The sequence below is a fragment of the Carassius carassius genome, chromosome 9 (genome assembly GCF_963082965.1).
Source record: "Carassius carassius chromosome 9, fCarCar2.1, whole genome shotgun sequence".
Taxonomy (NCBI): Eukaryota; Metazoa; Chordata; class Actinopteri; order Cypriniformes; family Cyprinidae; genus Carassius; species Carassius carassius.
Window position 1 is genome coordinate 9337900 of NC_081763.1, and position 19820 is coordinate 9357719.

A 19820-nucleotide genomic window follows, 5' to 3' on the forward strand; every position below is an offset into this window, starting at 1 on the left:
TGGGGTCTGTGGGTGGGTGGACCTCTGTGACCTGTACATGTTTTTGACTAAGGCGACTGGGAAAACAGCTCTGCCTCCAGCATGTTTTGTTGTTACTCAAATTTCTGGCACTTCTTTGGGTGTTGTGTGGGGCGGCAGAAAACCCGGCGTGTGATTTCATGGGAGTGCATGGCAGTTTTATTTTGCAGGCAAAGCTCAAAGTGGGCATCGTTGGTGGTTATGTTAGAAAAAAACACATTCATTTGTGTTAAACATTCTCATTTGGCCATTTGTGACCCTGGATCACAAAACTTAAGTCTTAAGTGTCGATTTCTCTAAATTGAGATTTATAAGTCATATGAAAGCTGAATAAGTAAGCTTTGCATTGATTTATGGTTTATTAGGATAGGACAATATTTGGCCGAGATACAACTATTTGAAAAAAAAAACTAAATACTGGGAAAATCACCTTTAAAGTTGTCCAAATGAAGTTCTTAGCAATGGATATTACTATCCATGAAGAAAATATCTTCATAGAACATGATCTTTACTCAATATCCTAATGATTTTTGGCATAAAAGAATGTATGTTACATACAATTTTTTTTTATATAAATTTTTTTGTTTTTTAATATACTGCAGTGACTTGAGACTGCTTTTTCTGCTCCACGGTCACATTGAGTCTAATATGCTGATTTACTCAAGAAGCATTTCTTATTTTTATCAAAGCCAAAAGCAATCGTGCTGCCTAATATTTGTGAGGAAACTGTTTTTTTTTCAGGATCCCTTGCTAAATAAATAGAGAGAGAAAAAACAGCATTTATTTGAAGCTGAGATATTTAGCAAAATTATTATTATTTGATCTATTTACGGTAGCTTTGCTGAATACAACCTGCAATTTCTAAATGACTATGAATGTTTGTTTTCACTTTAGTGTATGTCCCAGCAAAACTGTTATTTTGTGCTGTTTTTGACCTATAAAATGTATGGTCATTAAATTCAAGTGTGTTAGGATCTGTATCTTATTTGGCTTTAATTATTGCTAAAAAAAAAAAAAAAACACACACACACACAAAAAAGTTGTACATCACATCATGTCCTGTAATTGTTGTTTTCTTTCTCCTGATCTCCTGGAAAGCCCATTCTCTGACATCACTAACGGTCAGTCGTAGATACCTGAACACTCTGTCACTGCACAATGTTTGTGTGGCCTGACTGTTGTGTAACTTTGCTTTGCCAAAAAAAATCCTCGTATGGAATACTGCTTGATATCTTTATATTCTTAACTGGGTAATTCCTTTTAAATTTTTCTGTCAAAGTCAAGATTATTTCAAACAGGTCATTGAGTGAACAACATGTTGTTTGTTTTAAGTGTGCAGTGGACATAGTGATGACTGGCCATTCACTGGACACAATATATAAAATACACTCAGCTTTCTGTCATCATTCTGTCATTTACACAGATCACTGGGTGAAGTGGACAGGGAACATCTCGGCTACGTATGTAACCTTGGTTCCCTGAATAGGGAACGAGATGCTGCGGTGACGTCACCACGTATGGGAACACCTTCGGTGTGATGAATGTCTGAAGCCCTATACCATCCCGCCAATCCTATTGGCCAAATAGCGCCTGGCACCGCCCATGCATGCGTACGCATATATACCTGGTGCAGCACGCCATTTAACTCAGATTTCATGACTGAAGAAGAAGAATGCTATCAAGGTATGGCACGGCCAGGACCGCAGCATCTCGTTCCCTATTCAGGGAACCAAGGTGTGGCGAGTGGGGCGGGGCCGAGGGACCTGGGAACAAGGAGGGAGGTCGGCAATGATTGGGCAAATCAGTGGCACCTGCGGCCTCCCTCCTTGTTCCCACGTCCCTCGGCCCCGCCCCACTCGCCACACAAGGTTACATACGTAACCGAGATGTTCCCTTTCATAGGTCACTTCGATGCTGCGGTGACGTCACCACGTATGGCAACGCTATACCATAAAGCCTGACGTACCTGATAGCTGGGATCCAAGGAAGCATCTGCTCAAGCGGAGAGAACCCGGGAGCCAGGAGCCATCCTCACATCCAGACTGTAAGACTTGATAAAAGTGCTCGGTGAGGACCAACCTGCCGCAGCACAGATATCATCCATAGAAGATCCACTGAGAAAAGCTTGAGAAGAAGCCACTGCTCTCGTGGAATGAGCTTTAACTCCTAAGGGCGAAGTGAGCCCGCGCGCCTCATAGGCTAAGGATATTGCCTCCACCAGCCAATGGGACATGCGCTGTTTTGTAACTGCATGGCCCTTATTCTTATGTCCAAAACAGACAAACAGCTGGTCAGACTCACGCCATGGGGCAGTACGATCCACATAAGTCTTTAAAGCTCTCACAGGGCAAAGACTTAGATCTCCAGACTCTGCCACAGCAGGGGATAAAGCCTCCAGGACCACCTGCTGAAAGCGAAAGGGATTAGATGCGACCTTAGGGACATAATTAGGCCTAGGTCGCAACAACACTTTCACAGAGCCCGGTGCAAACTCCATGCACGAGGGTGAGACAGAGAGAGCCTGTAAATCCCCAACTCTCTTGAGGGAGGATAACGCCATAAGAAGAAGTGTCTTAAGAGTCAGGATTTTATCCGGTACAGTTTCCAAGGGCTCAAACGGATGCCCTGACAAACCATGCAACACAATGGATAAATCCCATGAAGGAACTCGCACAGGGCGGAAAGGCCTCAGCCGTCGCGCACCCTGTATGAAACGAGAAATCAGTGGATGACGGCCCACCGAGGCACTGTCTATATATTCGTGGTAAGCTGAAATGGCTGCCACGTAAACCTTCAGGGTGGCTGGTGTCACTCCATCCGAAAAACGGTCCTGAAGGAACTCCAGTACTGAAGCCACTGGGCAGTAAACTGGGTCCATATTATGAGTTTCACACCAGGTCGTAAACAGTCTCCACTTGAAAGCATATAAGCGTCTCATAGAAGCTGCTCTAGAATTCAGTATAGTCTCGGTGGTTTCGACAGAAAGACCGGGACATATTAACTCACTCCGCTCAGAGGCCACGCCCACAGTTTCCATAGATCTGGCCTCGGGTGCCAAATCAGTCCCTGTGCTTGTGATAATAAATCCTGTCTGAGGGGAATCTCCCATGGAGAGCCCGCTAACAGATTGATCAGATCCGCAAACCACGGCTGTGTGTGCCACCGCGGAGCCACCAGCAGCAGCTGTTCCACTCTGTCCAGCCGTATGGTATGACACAACCGCTGTGTTGTCTGATCTGAGCAGCACATGACGGCCGATCAGCAGACTCGAAAAATACTGGAGAGCCAGAAAACCCGCCAGTAATTCCAATCTGTTTATGTGCCAGCTGCGTTGTGCCGCTGTCCACACTCCGTGGGCTGGGCGCCCTTGACAAACAGCTCCCCAACCGGTCAAAGATGCATCTGTAGTGACAGTCTGTGGCCGTGTAAATGATTCAGCACAAAATCCCGATGAGAGTGTGCTTGAGTCTGTGATTGTGCTAACACCAGCCAATCGTCCAAATAGTTCAAAACACGGACGCCCTGGAGTCGCAACGGGGCCAGAGCTGCGTATATGCATTTTGAGAAAGTACGGGGAGCTAGAGCTAAGCCAAAGGGAAGAATGCGGTACTGATACGCTTTGCCCTCTAAAGCGAATCTGAGGAACTTCCTGTGTCTCTTGATGATCTGAATATGAAAGTATGCATCCTTCAAAACGTAGGTGACAAACCAGTCGTTTGGTTGAATCTGAGACAAAATAGACTTTACCGTCAACATCTTGAATTTGCTCGGCCTGAGTGCAAGATTCAGACGGCGTAAATCCAGAATGGGTCGTAATCCGCCGTCTTTTTTTGGTACCACAAAATAACGGCTGTAAAACCCTGACTCCATCTGAGAGGGGTGTACTTCTTCTATAGCCCCTTTGTTCAGCAGAGCTGACATCTCCCGTCGCAGCACCGCTATATCCATCGGTTTCACCACCGTGGAAAGAATTCCGCGGAAAGGGGGTGGGCCTTTCCAAAACTGAATGGTGTATCCGTGACAAATTGTGCGTAACACCCATTGAGAAATGCCGGGCAAGCGTTCCCACGCAGCCCGAAACAATATTAGCGGTCTCAAAATGTCCGTTTCTTGCAACGCTGTCACACACATTAAAACGTCCGGGCACGAAAAACTTGTGGTGTTCATGCACAGGGGAAATGTCTGCATCGTGCACATGAGTCGTTGCATCTCGTTGTGCGTAATCCTGAAACGTGTCCACAGCAGGAGTAAGGCCAACAGATTGAACATCGGGCTCTGCCGCTAGCGGAAAAGCGGCGGCTGTGCGAGCCGTCATGATGGGCCGTCCATAGGTGAAGGCTCCTCCCGAGAGGCTACTCGCTGGCGGTGAGAGGAGGTTGAGTGAGAACGTGCGGGTGCCTGTCGGCGTTCAACCTCCCTGGGTCTGCGGGGAATCAGCTGGTGGAAAGCGGCTGATTGCTGTTTCGCTGCCCTGAATTTCTCCACTACTGAAGTGACAGCCTCTCCGAACAAACCGTCCTTGGAAACAGGGGCGTCCATGAGAAAAGATTTGTCCTTTTCCTTGATGTCGGTGAGATTAAGCCAGAGGTGGCGCTCAACCGTGATCAAACCGGCCATGGAACGGCCCACTGCTCGAGCAGTATGTTTGGTATTAATTCCTTTACCGCCTCGGGTGTAATACCTTCCCCTTCGTCTAATCCTTTTAACAGCTCCGCTTGGTAGGCCTGAAGGACCGCCATAGAGTGGAGCGAAGCAGCCGCCTGGCCAGCGGCCATGTAGGATTTCCCCACTAAACTGGAAGTGACTCGACACGCCTTAGAGGGAAGAAGGGGGCGAGACTTCCACTCCGCGGCCGAATTAGGTGCTCGGGGAGAGTCTCTTTCACCGGCGGTATCGCTGCATAGCCATGATTTGCCATGTCGGAAATGGTGGCGAAATCCGCAGCCGCAGCGTTTGTAATCCGTGCCGAGAACGGCTGTTTCCAGGACCTCGAAACCTCCTGGTGGAGGTCCGGGAAAAAAGGTAAAGGCCTCCGGGGCTGTACAGGTGTCCGACTAGTTAGAAAACGGTCGTCTAGCTTAGAAGAAGGTTGGGCCTCGGCCTTCTCAACCTCCCACTCCAGCCCCAATGTACCCACCGCACGAGAAACCACGTCCAACAGCTCGCTGTAGGAAGGGGAAACACGCCTCTCCTGTCCACTAGGAGGGAGAGGGCTAGTGTCGGCCGCGAAGCCCTTAGACCCCGAGGCCGCAGTGGATAAAACATCGTCATCATGGCGTCCACAACCGAAGGAGATGGCACTACATGCCTCCGGTGTGGGCCATAAATCCTCACAGGAAAAGACGACAGGCTCAATAAAAGTTTTACTCTGCGCCAGGGTAGGGGAGATCGAGCGACGTGGAGAATAATCCAGCGCTGAGCTGCCCTCGAAATCCATGTCGCACGTGTCACCCCAAGCTATCACCTCGTGCGGTGCCTCGGCAGTTGCAGAAGTGACATGGCGGGGGTTAGACATGGGGGCGACATCAGTAAAAACATCTACCCTCGAGCGCAGTACTCTGAGCCGCCTGTGCGTGGTGCAAGCCTAGGCAAACTAAGCACCTGTCATGAGTGTCCCCCTTCACAATGTACCTGGTACATGGCTCCTTGCATTTCCTGAAACTCATCGCTTCCGCGGAGAGGAGTAAGACTGCTCGTGAAAATCGCTGGAGAACGCGAGATAATAGGGCACAGAAGATTCGCTTCGTTTACTGAAGGAATGAAATCTGAGTTAAATGGCGTGCGGCACCAGGTATATATGCGTACGCATGCATGGGCGGTGCCAGGCGCTATTTGGCCAATAGGATTGGCGGGATGGTATAGGGCTTCAGACATTCATCACACCGAAGGTGTTCCCATACGTGGTGACGTCACCGCAGCATCGAAGTGACCTATGAAAGGGAAATACAATTATCTACAATTATCAGGCACACAACTGTGTGATTGGAGACTTGACTGCAAATATTAAATCACATTGGAAAGGCCTATTAAACATCAACTTGATCTATAACTATGCAAAAAAAAAAAAAAAGTTATGCTACTCTAGATTTACATTAAACAGCTTTATTCTGTATTCTACTTCTATGTTGATATTTTTTCTTCCTCTCAGCCATAACTACAAGTTAAAGAAAGGTAGTCAGAGCCGAATCAACAGTGAACTGTGACAGAGTACATCAAAGCAGTGAATAATAAGTAAAAACTTAACTGTGAACCTCTACTTACGTTTTTTTTAATGTACCTTGGTCTCGTGCTGTGCCGATGTGTCGAAAACAGAACTGTTTATCTTTCTCTGTAATCACAGTTAGTGCAACATTGAGTCAGAGCAGGGGCCCTCAGATGATATGACAGATTTTTGTGTGCTATTATAAATAATATTATTTGTATCGGATTAACAGTAACATTAGGATTAACATTAAATAACATTATTTATAATCAATTAATTATAAATCAATATTATAATATTTTTTACACAATTATTCGAATAATTTCAATATAATAATAATAATAATAATAATAATAATAATAATAATAATAACCATTATTATTATTATTATTATTATTATTATTATTATTATTATATATTATTATATATTATTCATTATAACGAGTTCAACATACCAATTTCAGACCAACTTTTTTTTATTTTCAAGATATTCTGCCCTCTAGAGGTCTGACTGAACGAGGACCCCACATTTCCACGACGAGGTCACGTGGACGAACAAAGACGCACGTTTTTATCCCAAAAATTCTACAATAAACCATATAAATCTGAGAAAATTGGACTGTTTTAATTTCTACAAAGAAAAAAAAAAGTTAAATTAGTTGAAAAGAGCTATTTGAACCACGAACTCTATGACGTAGGAGGGTCATAGGTCACTTGCCCATGCGGCGCTGCAAAGCAGTATGTCCGACGTGAGAGTTTGAATTATTGAGATATTAATTTGATTGCAAATCACAAGATACTACATCGTTGTAATCGATCATGTCGGACTTCAAGATTAATACGAAGTTCGCAGAAAAATATGAGAAATATCGTCAGAAAGAAGAACTACAGAGACGTAAGTTAACATTAGAAACACAAGCACGAGCTGTTTACTACACACTTAAATATGAATAATCCGCCTTTTAATAACACAATGTGTATGTTTTACCTGTTTAATATGTAAAATTAACGTTACTCCTATATCGATCTTAAACATCAAACGTGCTATGATTTATTTTTGTATGCGTGTTCTCCAAGGGTCTAAGTTATTTTTATAAAGATTAACATCAAGTAATGTTGCATATATTTAATATTTTTAAAGTTAATTAGACAAAAAAAAATCAACATGGTAATCATAATTACGGTCAAATTGTCATATTTACTAACAGTAAAGCTGTTAAGTTCTTAATATCCACAAATGTTAATAAACTAATACGCTTGTTTTGTATATCTGTCTATATTTTACAGTATCAAATAACAATGTAGGTAGCACTTTCACTGACTGTGTTTTGAGGGAGTAAATAAAACATGACGTCCAACAAATCTCTTAATTGTGTCAAACAGGCAATCATGCATTTGGTTTTTGTTAAATCTGCCAAATTAAAGCTAAATCATCATGTTTATGCCACATGTTCCAGTGAAGGACCGCTTCGGAGACCAGGAGAAGGAGAACTCATCGGACTCCTCCGACTCTGACTCTGATGAGAGTGAAGTGGTAACATATTCTCTCACTTTCCAGTTTATAAACCATTAGCCAACTTTACACCCATATTTCCATGTTTAATACTTTGATGAATGAATTTATAGGAGCTGGACCCAAAGCTGGACAGGGATTTTTACAGAACGCTGTCACTGCTGAAGAAGAAAGATCCAAAGATCTATCAGAAAGATGCCACATTCTACACAGAAGACCGTATGAATCATGCTTTCTACTCCAATTAAAGACATATGTCAGGAGAGACAGTACTCTTTTCATACTCTGTGAAATGTCTTGATAAACAGCTTCTGGATCAGGCAGCGATGATCAGCCGTCCACTTCCAGAAAGACAGAGAAACCCATGTTCCTCAAGGACTATGAGAGGAAAGTGGTCCTGGAGAGAGGAGGGTAAGAGGAAATCATCTGTTTAGAAACGATCAAATATGTGATCAGATTGTTTGTGTCATTTAACCGAATGCAATCCATTTTAGAAAATATGATGATGATGAGGATGACAGTGCTGATGAAGAAGTCTCCAGGAAGATGCAGGAGGTAATTACACCTAAGATGTCTAATTTTTCCCTTAAAATTGACTTTTTTTATTTTATACTCTTTCCTAAACGTATTGTGTACAATTCATGTATGCACTTATGTATTCCAAATTAAAAATACCTTTTAATATTATTTAATAAAATTTCTCAAGTTATAGTTTTTGAGTGGATTTTAAGAGTTAATAAAATGTGTGTAAGTGCATTGGCCAGCATGTTTTAATATCCAATAGTTCAGAACTGTTTTTGTTATTGTTGAATATTCTGTTTCATGTTGAAATGTTGGTAAAATTGGTTGTGAATGCAGTTTTGTGTTTAGTTTAAAGTTAGTGTTTGGATGTCAAAGGGTCTGTGAAGAAGAGTTTTCAGGATCTTGACATTTTAGGAATGACACTCAAATGGAAATGGGTTTTATTTCAGATGTTTCTCCACTCATCAAAGTGGCTTCTTCAGTATCTGAAAAGGCTTCACAACTAACATACAACTAGATAATATGTTTGGCTTTGTATTACAGAGAGCTGCATCTCCCACTTATATCCAGGAACAGAAGGAACTACAGGAAAGGTAGGATGTTTAACGCTAGATTGGAGCTTGAGAAGTCCATTATCCATTCATAACTTATACTATACAATAACTTAGCTGGCTATGTCTGATTTATCTGTTGATTTTAAAGGGATAGTTCAGTCAAAATGAAAACCAGTCATCATTTACTCTCCATTACGTTGTTTCAAATCTGTATGACTTCTCTCCTGTATGGAAAGAAAGACATATTTTGGTGAACTGTTCCTTTTTAAGGATAGCTTTACAATGTTTTTCTTGATTTGGCAGTTTTCGAAAGTTTGTGCGAGACAGTGATGACGGTGACAGTGATGACGACGGACAGCTGCTGACACGGAGAACCAAAACACAAGAGGAGAAGGTGCTGGGATTGATATTGTCTTCTGTACAAATGCCGTTAAAGAAGGATAACAGCTAACCGTGTAGATTATAACCGTATCATAAACCTTGTCTTTGTGCTTGCCTTTTCCTGCTTTCTGAAGGACAAAGAGGAAGCGGACTATGTGGAGTGGCTGAAGGGTCAGGCGGAGCTGGAGGGGGAGGAGGACGTTAAGGACATGGTCAGTGTTTTTAAGGTGTTTTATTATGACGGAAGAATGCATAACTAAATGTATTCCTCACTCTTGCTCTTTTCTGATCCAGAAATACCTGCGCGACTACTGGAACAACCCTGAGCTGGACGAGAAAGAGTCTTTCCTGCGAGATTACATGCTCAACAAGGGCTATCTGGAGGAGGATGAAGAGCATAGGTGGGTTTAGTCTGGAGTGAGTCTGTAAGAGATGAACGTGCATGAATAAATAGCCTTTTAAATGTGAACTCGGTTTCTTCCAGGATTATTTGATCAATAGAAAGTTCAAAAGAGGGGCATTTAGCTTTTATAACATCAGTTTAATGCATCCTTGCATCTTAATCTTACCATCCCCACACTTTTGTGTCTCTGTTTGTGTGCATGTTTTTAGAATCCCCACCTATAATGAGATGATGCAGGATGATGTGGATGACTCGGAGGAAGAAGGAGAATCATTCCTGCATAAACAGGAAGACTTCGAGAGGCATTACAACTTCCGCTTTGAGGAGCCTGATGCCGGAAAGGTAAAAGGACGTCAACATCAGCCTGATTTGTCATTAATGACTTTGCTATATGGCCACATGGGCTACATTACCCATCAAACCCCTGTTCCTCCACAGATCAAAACATATCCTCGCAACATCGCCACATCTGTCCGAAGCAAAGATGACCGAAGAAAGAGGAAGAGAGAGGAGGTGAAAGAGAGGAAGGAAAAGGTAAACTAACCATACTATTTTTTTCAGGATTTTTTATGTAACAGAAATTGGAAAAGAACAGCATTTCAAATAGAAATCCGTTGTAACAATGTAAAAGTCATGTCACTTTTGATCAATATAATGTGTCCTTGCTGAATAAAGGTTTACATTTCCTTAAAAAAAACTATATTTAAACAACAAATTATTCAACCGCTTCTGTACATGTGACCAAACAGCATCAGTACTTTTTCATTTTTGGGGTGAACTAAGGAACCGTCAAGAGGATTGAGAACCAGACCTGTTTAATACCTTACCATTTGTATGCCTAACGTGTCTTGTAGGAGAAGGAGCAGAAGCAGCAGCAGCTGAAGGAGCTGAAGAACCTGAAGCGAGCAGAGATCATGGACAAACTGAAGAAACTGCAGGAGCTGACGGGAAATGAGAAGCTGGCCTTCAATGACGTCGACCTGGAGGGAGACTTTAACCCTCAGCAACACGACCAACTCATGCAGGTGAGTGATCAGTGACTGGAGCAAAACCTCAAGACAGGAGCGGTCAACGATGAGCCTCGGATGAAATAATTGCTTTATATCTGTTGGTTGTTTACACTGAGCTGCACATGCTTTCTTGTATTGAATATTCTTCATTCTCATGTGCAGAAGTTCTTTGGGGATGAATATTATGGCGAGAACGAGGAAGAGAAGCCACAGTTTGATGATGACGATGATTTAGCAGGTAACATCGTGTCTCTTCGATGGATGTGCACACATGCTACCCTTATACAGCTGGATAAATTCAGCTCACCATCACGGAAAAACACTTTACATTTTAAAATACGTTAAAATATAAAACACAAATGCATCCTTGGTCAGCGAAAGAGACTTCTTTCAGAAACATCCTACTGATCCCAAAGTGTTGGTTTGAACATGTTGTGTTTTGTAGACAACTGGAACTGGGATACGTGGGTCGGTAAAGAGGAAAATGAGGATGAGTATGGAGATGAGGAAGATTATTGTGCAGAGGAAGAGTGTGAGCCCAACTGTGCAGATCCTGACTTTATAGTAAGACCGTTTCTTATACGTAATGTACAAGACCAATGCCGCACTGAACCCCTGTGTTCACTGTTTATGGTGACCGCTCTTAATCACACCTGAAATCTCTTGGGTAGATGGATGCCGACTATGACCCAAGTCAACAGCCCGTTTCTAAAAAGAAGAGAAAGAAAGAGAGAGAGCAGAGGAAAAAGAAGACCAAAGAGGATGCCCCTCTAATGGGAAAGAAGAGGAAGAAGTCCCACTTTGCAGAGATCATCACCAAAAACAAGCCAGTTTTTGATCCAAGTGAGTGTTAGGTGTATATTAAGGGCCTTTGTCTGTCATTGGTCAGACAGAGAGAAAACTCCGCCCACATTTACACTTCTGTAATCAGGTATTATCAATGGTGTAGTCCTGAAATCATGTCGTGTTTCCAGAGGAGAAAACCTTCGAGCAGTATCTGGACGAGTACTATAAACTGGATTATGAGGACATCATTGATGACTTGCCCTGCAGGTTTCGCTATAGAGAGGTTGTGCAGAATGACTTCGGGCTGACCACTGATGAGGTGAGGAGCTACGAGCATCACTCACGTCCCTGGATGCTGGTTTTCTCCTGATTCTGTGCTGATGAGTGATTGTGTCTGACCTGGTATTGCTGTTCCTCTGGGAATAACTCTGACCAGGGCCTGAGGACAGAAATCTTCTCTCTGAGCAGACCTGCACTGACTGTGATTTAGATCAGAGAGGATTTGAGAGCGCTGTGTTTGAGCTCCACGTTCACTCTGGCATTTTAACTTTATCTTTCAGTAGTTAGTATATAACGAGCATATGAGCCAATATTATTATATGCTGCTTATCAGTCAGTTGACATTGCCAAAACCTACCTACTTTTGTCATTAGTATTATTTTAGCAATAATAACTGTTGGATTATTATTTTATATATATTTATAAAATATTATTTAAACGTTTGGGGTCGATATGATTTTTGCAGCAAGGATGCATTAAATTGATCAAAAGTGACATTTGTTAAAAAAAAGATTTACATATCAAATAAATACTGTTCTTTTGAACTTTCTATTCAACAAAGAATTCTGAAAAATATATATATATTATAGTTTCCACAGAAATATTAAGCAGCACAACTGTTTTCAACATTGATAATAATCAGAAATGTTTCTTGAGCATCAAATCTGCATATCAGAATGATTTCTGAAGATCATGTGACACTGAAGACTGGAGTAACGATGCTGAAAATTCAGCTCTAATATCACTAGAATAAATGATATTTCAAAATATATAAACATAGAAAACTGTTCTTTTAAATTGTAATAATATTGCACAATATTACAGTTTAGAATTTTGCATGAATTAATATAAATAGTCTGTGTGGCCATTTATTTAATGGTATCTTATTTAGAAAAAAATACCTTCTCAAAAATCATCTGGCTAATATTTCCATGTTATTCTCAACTGAACCTCTTTCCATAGATCCTGAAAGCAGACGAAAGTGAGTTGAACCACTGGTGCTCGCTGAGGAAGACCTGCATGTACAGGTACCACACAGTAGTTTTGTGAGGGATACAAATCAGCCTGGAGCTAAAGTCAAGTTCTGGAAGATATAGTGATACTGATAGGCTGATTCCCCTTGTTTAGGTCAGAGAGGGAGGAGCTATGTGATGTGAAGAACTTCCAGATCAAAGCACGGAATGACAAGAAGAAACAGCAAGTGTTTGTGTCTTTGTATAACAAGTGAGTGTTCCTTTATTAAACATCATATTCATGAAACTATGCATGAACCTCACACATATTAAACCTTAGTTTTGTGCCAATTTGCATTTGAAAAAAAATCACCATCATACGAGTATTTGTACTTCTTCACACAGGAACGAAGGTGAGGAGGAGCTGACGGAGCCCAAGGGGAAGGTAGGTAAGAAGAGAAGGGATCGTCTAAAGAGGTCTGAGGTCGAGATGGAGAAGCAAGATCTGACAGAAGATGCATCTGAAAGCGTCAAAGACCAAACAGATGTCCAGGACCTCAGAGAAGTCGCTGGACAGGACAAAGGGGAGGATGACGAGGAGTTCCTGGTTCCTAAGAAGAAGATTAAGCAGGAGGAGTCTGCTGTAACCCAGAAAGAGAAGGTGGCTAAGGAAGGGACTGGAAAACCTCAATGGCCTAAAAAGAAAATGAGGCACAGGGGCGGACGCTTACTTTCCAGGTCCATGACGGTGAAGATGGCCGGAAGAGAGTTCAGCAGACAGAGACTCAAAGCCTACGGGCTGAATCCAAAGAGACTGCACTTCAGAGAGCTGTACAGACAGAAGAGGAAAGAGCGGGAGAAGAAGGAGAAGCAGCAGAAAAAGAGCAAACAGTGAACCGTTTTGAGTTTGTGTTTGGCATATTGATTTTTTTCGTTTTTCACGAGGGACCAGAAACCATGAAATAATAGGCTTTCTAATTGTAATACATTGCTTGAATGTCGAAAGTATCTGGTTCGTCATTGTTTCATGAATGATTTTAAGCTTTGTTCTTAAAAAAAATCAAAATAAAAAGCTGTAATAAAAATAAAAATATTTTTTTCACGTTACTTTTCATTTTATGTCACACGGAAAATTGAAAACATTACATTATAGTTGTCAAGACTTAGTTACTGAGTTTTGATGGAGTTAGCCCGGACTTTATCTAAATTTTCAATTGCAATCATAGAAACATTACAATCTATGAAACTCTTGTTGATTCAAAGAGAAAACGTGTTCTTTTCAATACAATAAAGATGTTTCATATTAAATGTCACTCACATTTTTGAACATAGACTTGAAAGTGCATGATCCAAACCTACATATTTATAATTCATGACTGAAAACATTTTGTAACATGATTTTGATGGACCTTCATGCTAATGCAATTTTGATTTTAAAATGGGTTTCAAACGATGAATTTTGAGATTTTATTTTTTCAAATTATATATAATCTCTGATGATGAGAAAAAGGCAACAAAGAAGAACTTTTTTTTGACAAAGGACAGAACTCATTTTATGATGTGTATGTTTTGAGGTGCACTCTTGCCATAAATTACATAATTTTTAAGAACAAAAATTGGTAAAACATCTATTTAGGAGTCTTAGACCTTTCCAACGATATGTAGTTTGTCATAATTAGATTAGGATTTAATTGTGATATAGTGAAGTAAATGTAGGGGGCCGGTGGCAGTTAACAGGTTAATTATAAACTTGATGTTCATGTATTACTTGTTAATTAATAATTTTTTATTTTTTTAAGTCATAATAAGAAATAAACGCAATTTGATTAGGGATGATAAACTTAAAATTTATATCGCTTTGGACTTTTGTTTTTGACTTTTGACAAGCGCTATTTAGGCATCTCAGATAGTTGCCTGATCGCAATTCTAACGTCTATATCGGTCTATATAAAATGACTTAAATAGTTTAGAAGAGCACATTGTTGATTTTATATATAATTAAACGTATTAAAATAATGATCACGATTAAGTGGAAACAAAAGCTTGAATTACTGAAGCTATTTCTAATTCAGGCGCGTTTCTGGAAAGCGCGCCAAGCAGCCACCAGTTTGAAATCCGGATAAACAACGCGTGTGTTGGGTGAGACTATTTACTCTTTAATATATCACATTAAAGCTCTATATTGTATATATTCTTAATAAGTGTAATTTTTTAGTGTTCTGAAGCGCCACATTGACTAAATCCATAAATCATGTATTTGTGGAGGCGTTGTCGTGTGCTTCTTTTAGGCAGGTTTGTTTTGAGATCATGTTTATGTTTGTTACAGCCTGTAACGTTAATTTTAATATTAGTTATAATACACCTTTTATAACAGACTATATACTTTAACAGCTAATACAGCTACTGATTCGCAGCTGTTTTTGGTTTAAAATAGGTTTTGTTGAATGTGTAATGTGTCCTGTACTGAGCAGATTCAAGGCTTTTAGAGATATCAACTGTTTGGAGGTTTGATCATAAACACACTTAGTGTTTAAACTTGACTAATTCTGACAGAATGATCAAATTCAGCACTCTAAGGGAAATATGATCATGTTTTGTAATTATTATTTAAATCTGGATAATTTAAAAGTTGTTTGTCATAAACAAACATCTCATAAAAATGTCATGGGATTCAAATAGGGATATGTCTTTTTGTTACGAAACCAGTGATCAATTTCATATGTGTTGTCTGTAGAGGAAACCAGGACAAACATATTAGACATCTTGGGAGAGACACAACAAGTCAATAGGGAAAGAAATTATAGATCAATATTCCTATGAAATATGTTATGAAAATGTTGCCACGTTATTACTCCAAATTCTTTTTCAGTATGGTTTGCCCCAAGAACACATTAATATGCAAATTAGATGCAATGTATAGATACATTGTATAGAATGGGAAAACCAATTTTACACACACATTCCATGAAGTGCATCAGTAAGTATATCAAATCGTTCTGTTATTTCTTTCATAACATAGTTGAGAATCATCTTTGTACAAAGTCTGTCTAAAAATAGCCTGAAATCTAAAAACTGATTGGTGAATGAAAAATAAAACATTGTTTTTGCCTATAATGTTATAACGTTTTTGAATAACTTAGTCCTGGCATCCTCTACAAAAGATATATATATATATACAGTACAGACCAAAAGTTTGGAAACATTACTATTTTTAATGTTTTTGAAAGAAGTTTCTTCTGCTCATCAAGCCTGCATTTATTTGATCAAAAATACAGAAAAAAATGTAATATTGTGATATATTATTACAATTTAAAATAATTGTTTTTAAATTTATTATACTTTAAATTATCATTTATTTCTGTGATGCAAAGCTGAATTTTTAGGATCATTATCACATGATCCTTTAGAAATCATTCTAGTATGATGATTCATTATCAAAGTTGGAAACAGTTCTGCTGCTTAATATTTTTTCAGAACATGTGATACTTTTCTAGGATACTTTGATGAATAAAAAGTAAAAAAAAAAAAAAAAAAGCTATGTTTTTAAAATATAAATATTTTGTAATAACAATATACACTACTGGTCAGTAATTTGGGGTCAGTAATTGTTTTTGTTCTTTCTTTTTTTTTTTTATAAAATCAATACTTTTATTCAGCAAGGATGTGTTAAATTGATAAAAAGTGATAGTAAAGAAAATATATTATTAGAATATATATTATTAGATTTTTTTTTATTTATTTTGAATAAATGCAGTTCTTTTTAACCTGTTATTCATCAAATATATTAGACCGCAGAACTGTTTCCAACACTCATAATAAATCAGAATATTAGAATGATTTCTAAATGATCATGTGATAGACTGGATGTTACATGTGACACTGAAGGCTGGAGTAATGATGCTGAAAATTCAGCTTTGCATCACAGGAATAAATTATTTTCTTTAAGTATATTCAAATAGAAAACTATTATTTTAAGTTGTAATAATATTTCACAATATTACTGTTTTTTCTGTATTTTTGATCAAATAAATGCAGGCTTAATGAGCAGAAGAAACGTCTTTCAAAAACATTAAAAATAGTAATGTTTCCAAACTTTTGGTCTGTACTGTATATATTTCAAACATATTTTTTTTTTCATTTGTTTCTTATGATCCAACCAATGTAAAAATAAAATCTGGTTTTCAGTAGGTTATAGCTGTAGATGAATGAGACTTTTAATTACAAATATTAATATTTCTGATAAAAAAATAAAAAAAAAAGCATTGCTGAAAATAAAAACTGGTAATTTGGTGCCAGTGAAAATGCTGGCATGAACTCTTAATGTTGGTTTAAAAAAAAATCTTGTAGAGCACAGAAGAAAACCTTACATATACAGTAAGACTGTTAAATAAAAAGTAGCCTTCATATTTCAGTTTTTGACGTCCAGTTAAAATGCATTGACTAAATATTTATCCTTTTTTTATTCATATCTATATTTCTTTTCAGTATTTCACCACTGCTTTAGCTTGTTTACTAATCTTTTTTTAATGTGGCATTAGCTGTACACTATGAATTTTGATAACTATGACATTGCTTGCATTGTTTCCTCATTTGTAAGGCGCTTTTGGTGAAAGTATCTGCAAAATGAACAAATGCTCTGTCGTGGCATACAGCTTCACCTCCGTATGTGCTGCATTCTTCTGCAGAAGCGTTATTAATGCAGACATGTCCCAGAACGATGCGATTCATGACGATGACCTTGAGAAGTCAGGGGAAGCACTGATCGAGTTCATCAAGAGCAGTAAGGCAGAGAGCGTGCTTCGAGGAGCGAGAGAGAAGCTGCAGGAGTTCTTCGACCACCACATCAAGACCAAGAAGACCACAACCGAGCTCTTAAACGGTATTACTTTACCACTCATTCTAACTTCTAGCTTACTATTTTATATTAACTTACAAAATACAATAATAAAACTTAACATTTCTTCTTTTTAAAGATCTCGTGCATGCAGAGGAAGTGGTCGGCCAGAAGCTTCTGGATTTGGAGCGGCAGAAGAGTCAGATGGCGCAGGAGATCGAGAGGATGGAGCAGGAGGTACAGCGGAGCCTCTCCAAAAGCCAAATCCTGGACTCAGAGCAGGAGTATCCTTCAGTATGATGTTTCCCCTGAGACCTCTCATTATAAGAATGAGCTTTGTTCACAAGTGTGCGCAAACACACAAGGAATTTGTTGTGGTTTCCTGGGTACATGCATACAACACAAGAGAACAGAAAGAACATTTACATTAAAACTAACTATCCCTTAAATAAAAACGAACAAACTAACCCTAATATATAATTAAAACAATAAAGTAATATATGTCAGGATCAGTAGGTTAATGTACAGATGTGTGCATTTATGTACTGTATATAAAACTCAGAAGTCAAATTTCAGTGTGAGGCACACACATTTGCAGATTTTTGGTTGTTTACTGTTTTTTCCTTAACGCATGGGTCAGATTCTTGCAGAAAGAGTTGGAAAGACTCAGAGATACTGAGCAGGAAATTCAATCTCTGCAACAGGAAGTGGATGAGGACACAACTGAGGTCATTCCTTCAGCCATGTAAGCAAGCACTGAGCTGCCTTTATTTTTATTAAATTTTTTGAATTGAGCTTAATGCTCAATAAGACTGCATTTATTTGATCTAAACACAGTAAAAACAGCAATTTTGTAAAATATGATTACCATTTTATTATATTTAAAAATATTTTTTATTTCTGTGATCAAAGCTGTATTTTCAGCATCGTTACTCCAGTCTTCAGTGTCACATGATCCTTCAGAAATCATTCTGATATGCCAATTTGTTGCTCAACAAACATTTCTTATTATTATGAATGTTGGAAAAAAAACTGAGATGCTTTTTCAGGATTCAGGAATAGAAAGTTCAAAAGAACAGCATTTATTGGTAACACGTTAAAATAGGGAACACTTATTCACTATTAACTACAACTTTTCCCTCAATAAATCCCTAATTTGCTGCTTATTAATAGTTAGTAAGGTAGTTGTTAAGTTTAAGTATTGGGTTGGATTAGCGATGTAGAACAAGACATTAACATGTGCTACATTAGTACTGATAAATGGCTAATATTCTAGTAATATGCATGCTAATAAGCAACTAGCAAAGAAACCCTAAAATAAAGTGTTACCAATTCATTTAAAAATAGAGATCTTTTGGAACACTACTAATGTCTTTACTGTCACTTCTGATCAATTTAATTCATTCTTGATGAAAGTACTGATTTCTTTGACTGCCAGACTATTTTTGAACAGAAGAGTATATCACCAGGTTCACATGGTCATTGAAAACCTGAAAATACCTGGAATTGTTGCACAGAGTATAAGATATGTCATAACATAAATTGCTTATTAAGTGCAATCTTTGTGATTGATTTAAATGAAAAAACTTTAAAAAGTCACAAGCGAATGCAGAAGTCATGCAAACCTTATAGTAATATGTTGATGACTATAAGTCGGTGTTTTGCCAGATTGCGTTGAAATCATGTCCACTCAAAAAGTCTGTTTTGTGTTGTGCTGCTCACTTGATTTAGATACATCGCTCAGCTCTACTTTAAAGTAACCAAGATCAAGCTGGAGGTGGACACAGAGCCGCACATCCTGAGGGGAGGTAATCCTGACACGTTTACTGTAAATGATGATGAACATAACAGATTCATATTCTAGACCGTATGAAATCCCTTTTGTCTCTTGGCAGTTCACTACGGTGCAGATGTGGCAACCCCCATTAACATAAACACATCCACCCGCTCGCCCTGTGAGATCAGTGATGACCTGTGGAGCCTGGTTAATACTGAATGGTAGAGCTGGTGCACATGCACACTGTTAGCTCAATTGTTTTTATGCCTATGTATATATATATATATGCATGTGTCTTGTAATTCTGTTAATAAAGTTGCCCCCTTTGCATCACACACCACAAGATGTCACTATGCATTCACAAAGTTCCCCTCACAGCCTGAAAATGCATGTTTTGCATTGCTAGAATTGCATTTGGTGTTATAATTTTCATCTTTGTTAAACGGCTCACCTGCTGTTTTCATAGAGCAGGGAATTTCCTATGAAATTTTAAATCAGTTTTTGCAAATGTTGTAATGAGATTAAGTACTCGTTTAATACGTTTTGAATACTAATTTAGAGGGAGATTTCTCAGGACTTCTGAAAAAA

At 39.0% G+C, this 19820-nt stretch overlaps 2 protein-coding genes and 1 non-coding gene across 3 annotated transcripts; all 3 read left to right on the forward strand.

The window, feature by feature from the left end:
• The first annotated feature begins 6909 nt into the window (after nt 1–6909).
• Nucleotides 6910–13712, forward strand: kri1 (KRI1 homolog). Its single transcript, XM_059557633.1, has 19 exons — nt 6910–7115; nt 7678–7754; nt 7847–7952; nt 8042–8144; nt 8228–8288; nt 8799–8848; nt 9113–9203; nt 9325–9402; nt 9485–9591; nt 9803–9935; nt 10032–10127; nt 10448–10618; nt 10766–10841; nt 11049–11167; nt 11275–11446; nt 11578–11708; nt 12632–12696; nt 12797–12892; nt 13027–13712. The coding sequence occupies exons 1-19, from the start codon at nt 7040–7042 to the stop codon at nt 13514–13516; spliced, it is 2298 nt and encodes a 765-aa protein (XP_059413616.1). The 5' UTR covers nt 6910–7039; the 3' UTR covers nt 13517–13712.
• On the forward strand, nt 11762–11857 carry LOC132150851 (Z30 small nucleolar RNA). The gene has a single exon (XR_009436029.1). It is a non-coding gene; the product is annotated as a Z30 small nucleolar RNA (small nucleolar RNA).
• Nucleotides 13713–14606: 894 nt separating the features above from the next.
• Nucleotides 14607–19567, forward strand: spc24 (SPC24 component of NDC80 kinetochore complex). Its single transcript, XM_059557212.1, has 6 exons — nt 14607–14760; nt 17307–17500; nt 17595–17739; nt 18096–18200; nt 19187–19263; nt 19351–19567. Exons 2-6 carry the CDS (start codon nt 17326–17328, stop codon nt 19455–19457), a joined length of 609 nt encoding a protein of 202 aa, XP_059413195.1. The 5' UTR covers nt 14607–14760; nt 17307–17325; the 3' UTR covers nt 19458–19567.
• The last annotated feature ends 253 nt before the right edge of the window (nt 19568–19820 follow it).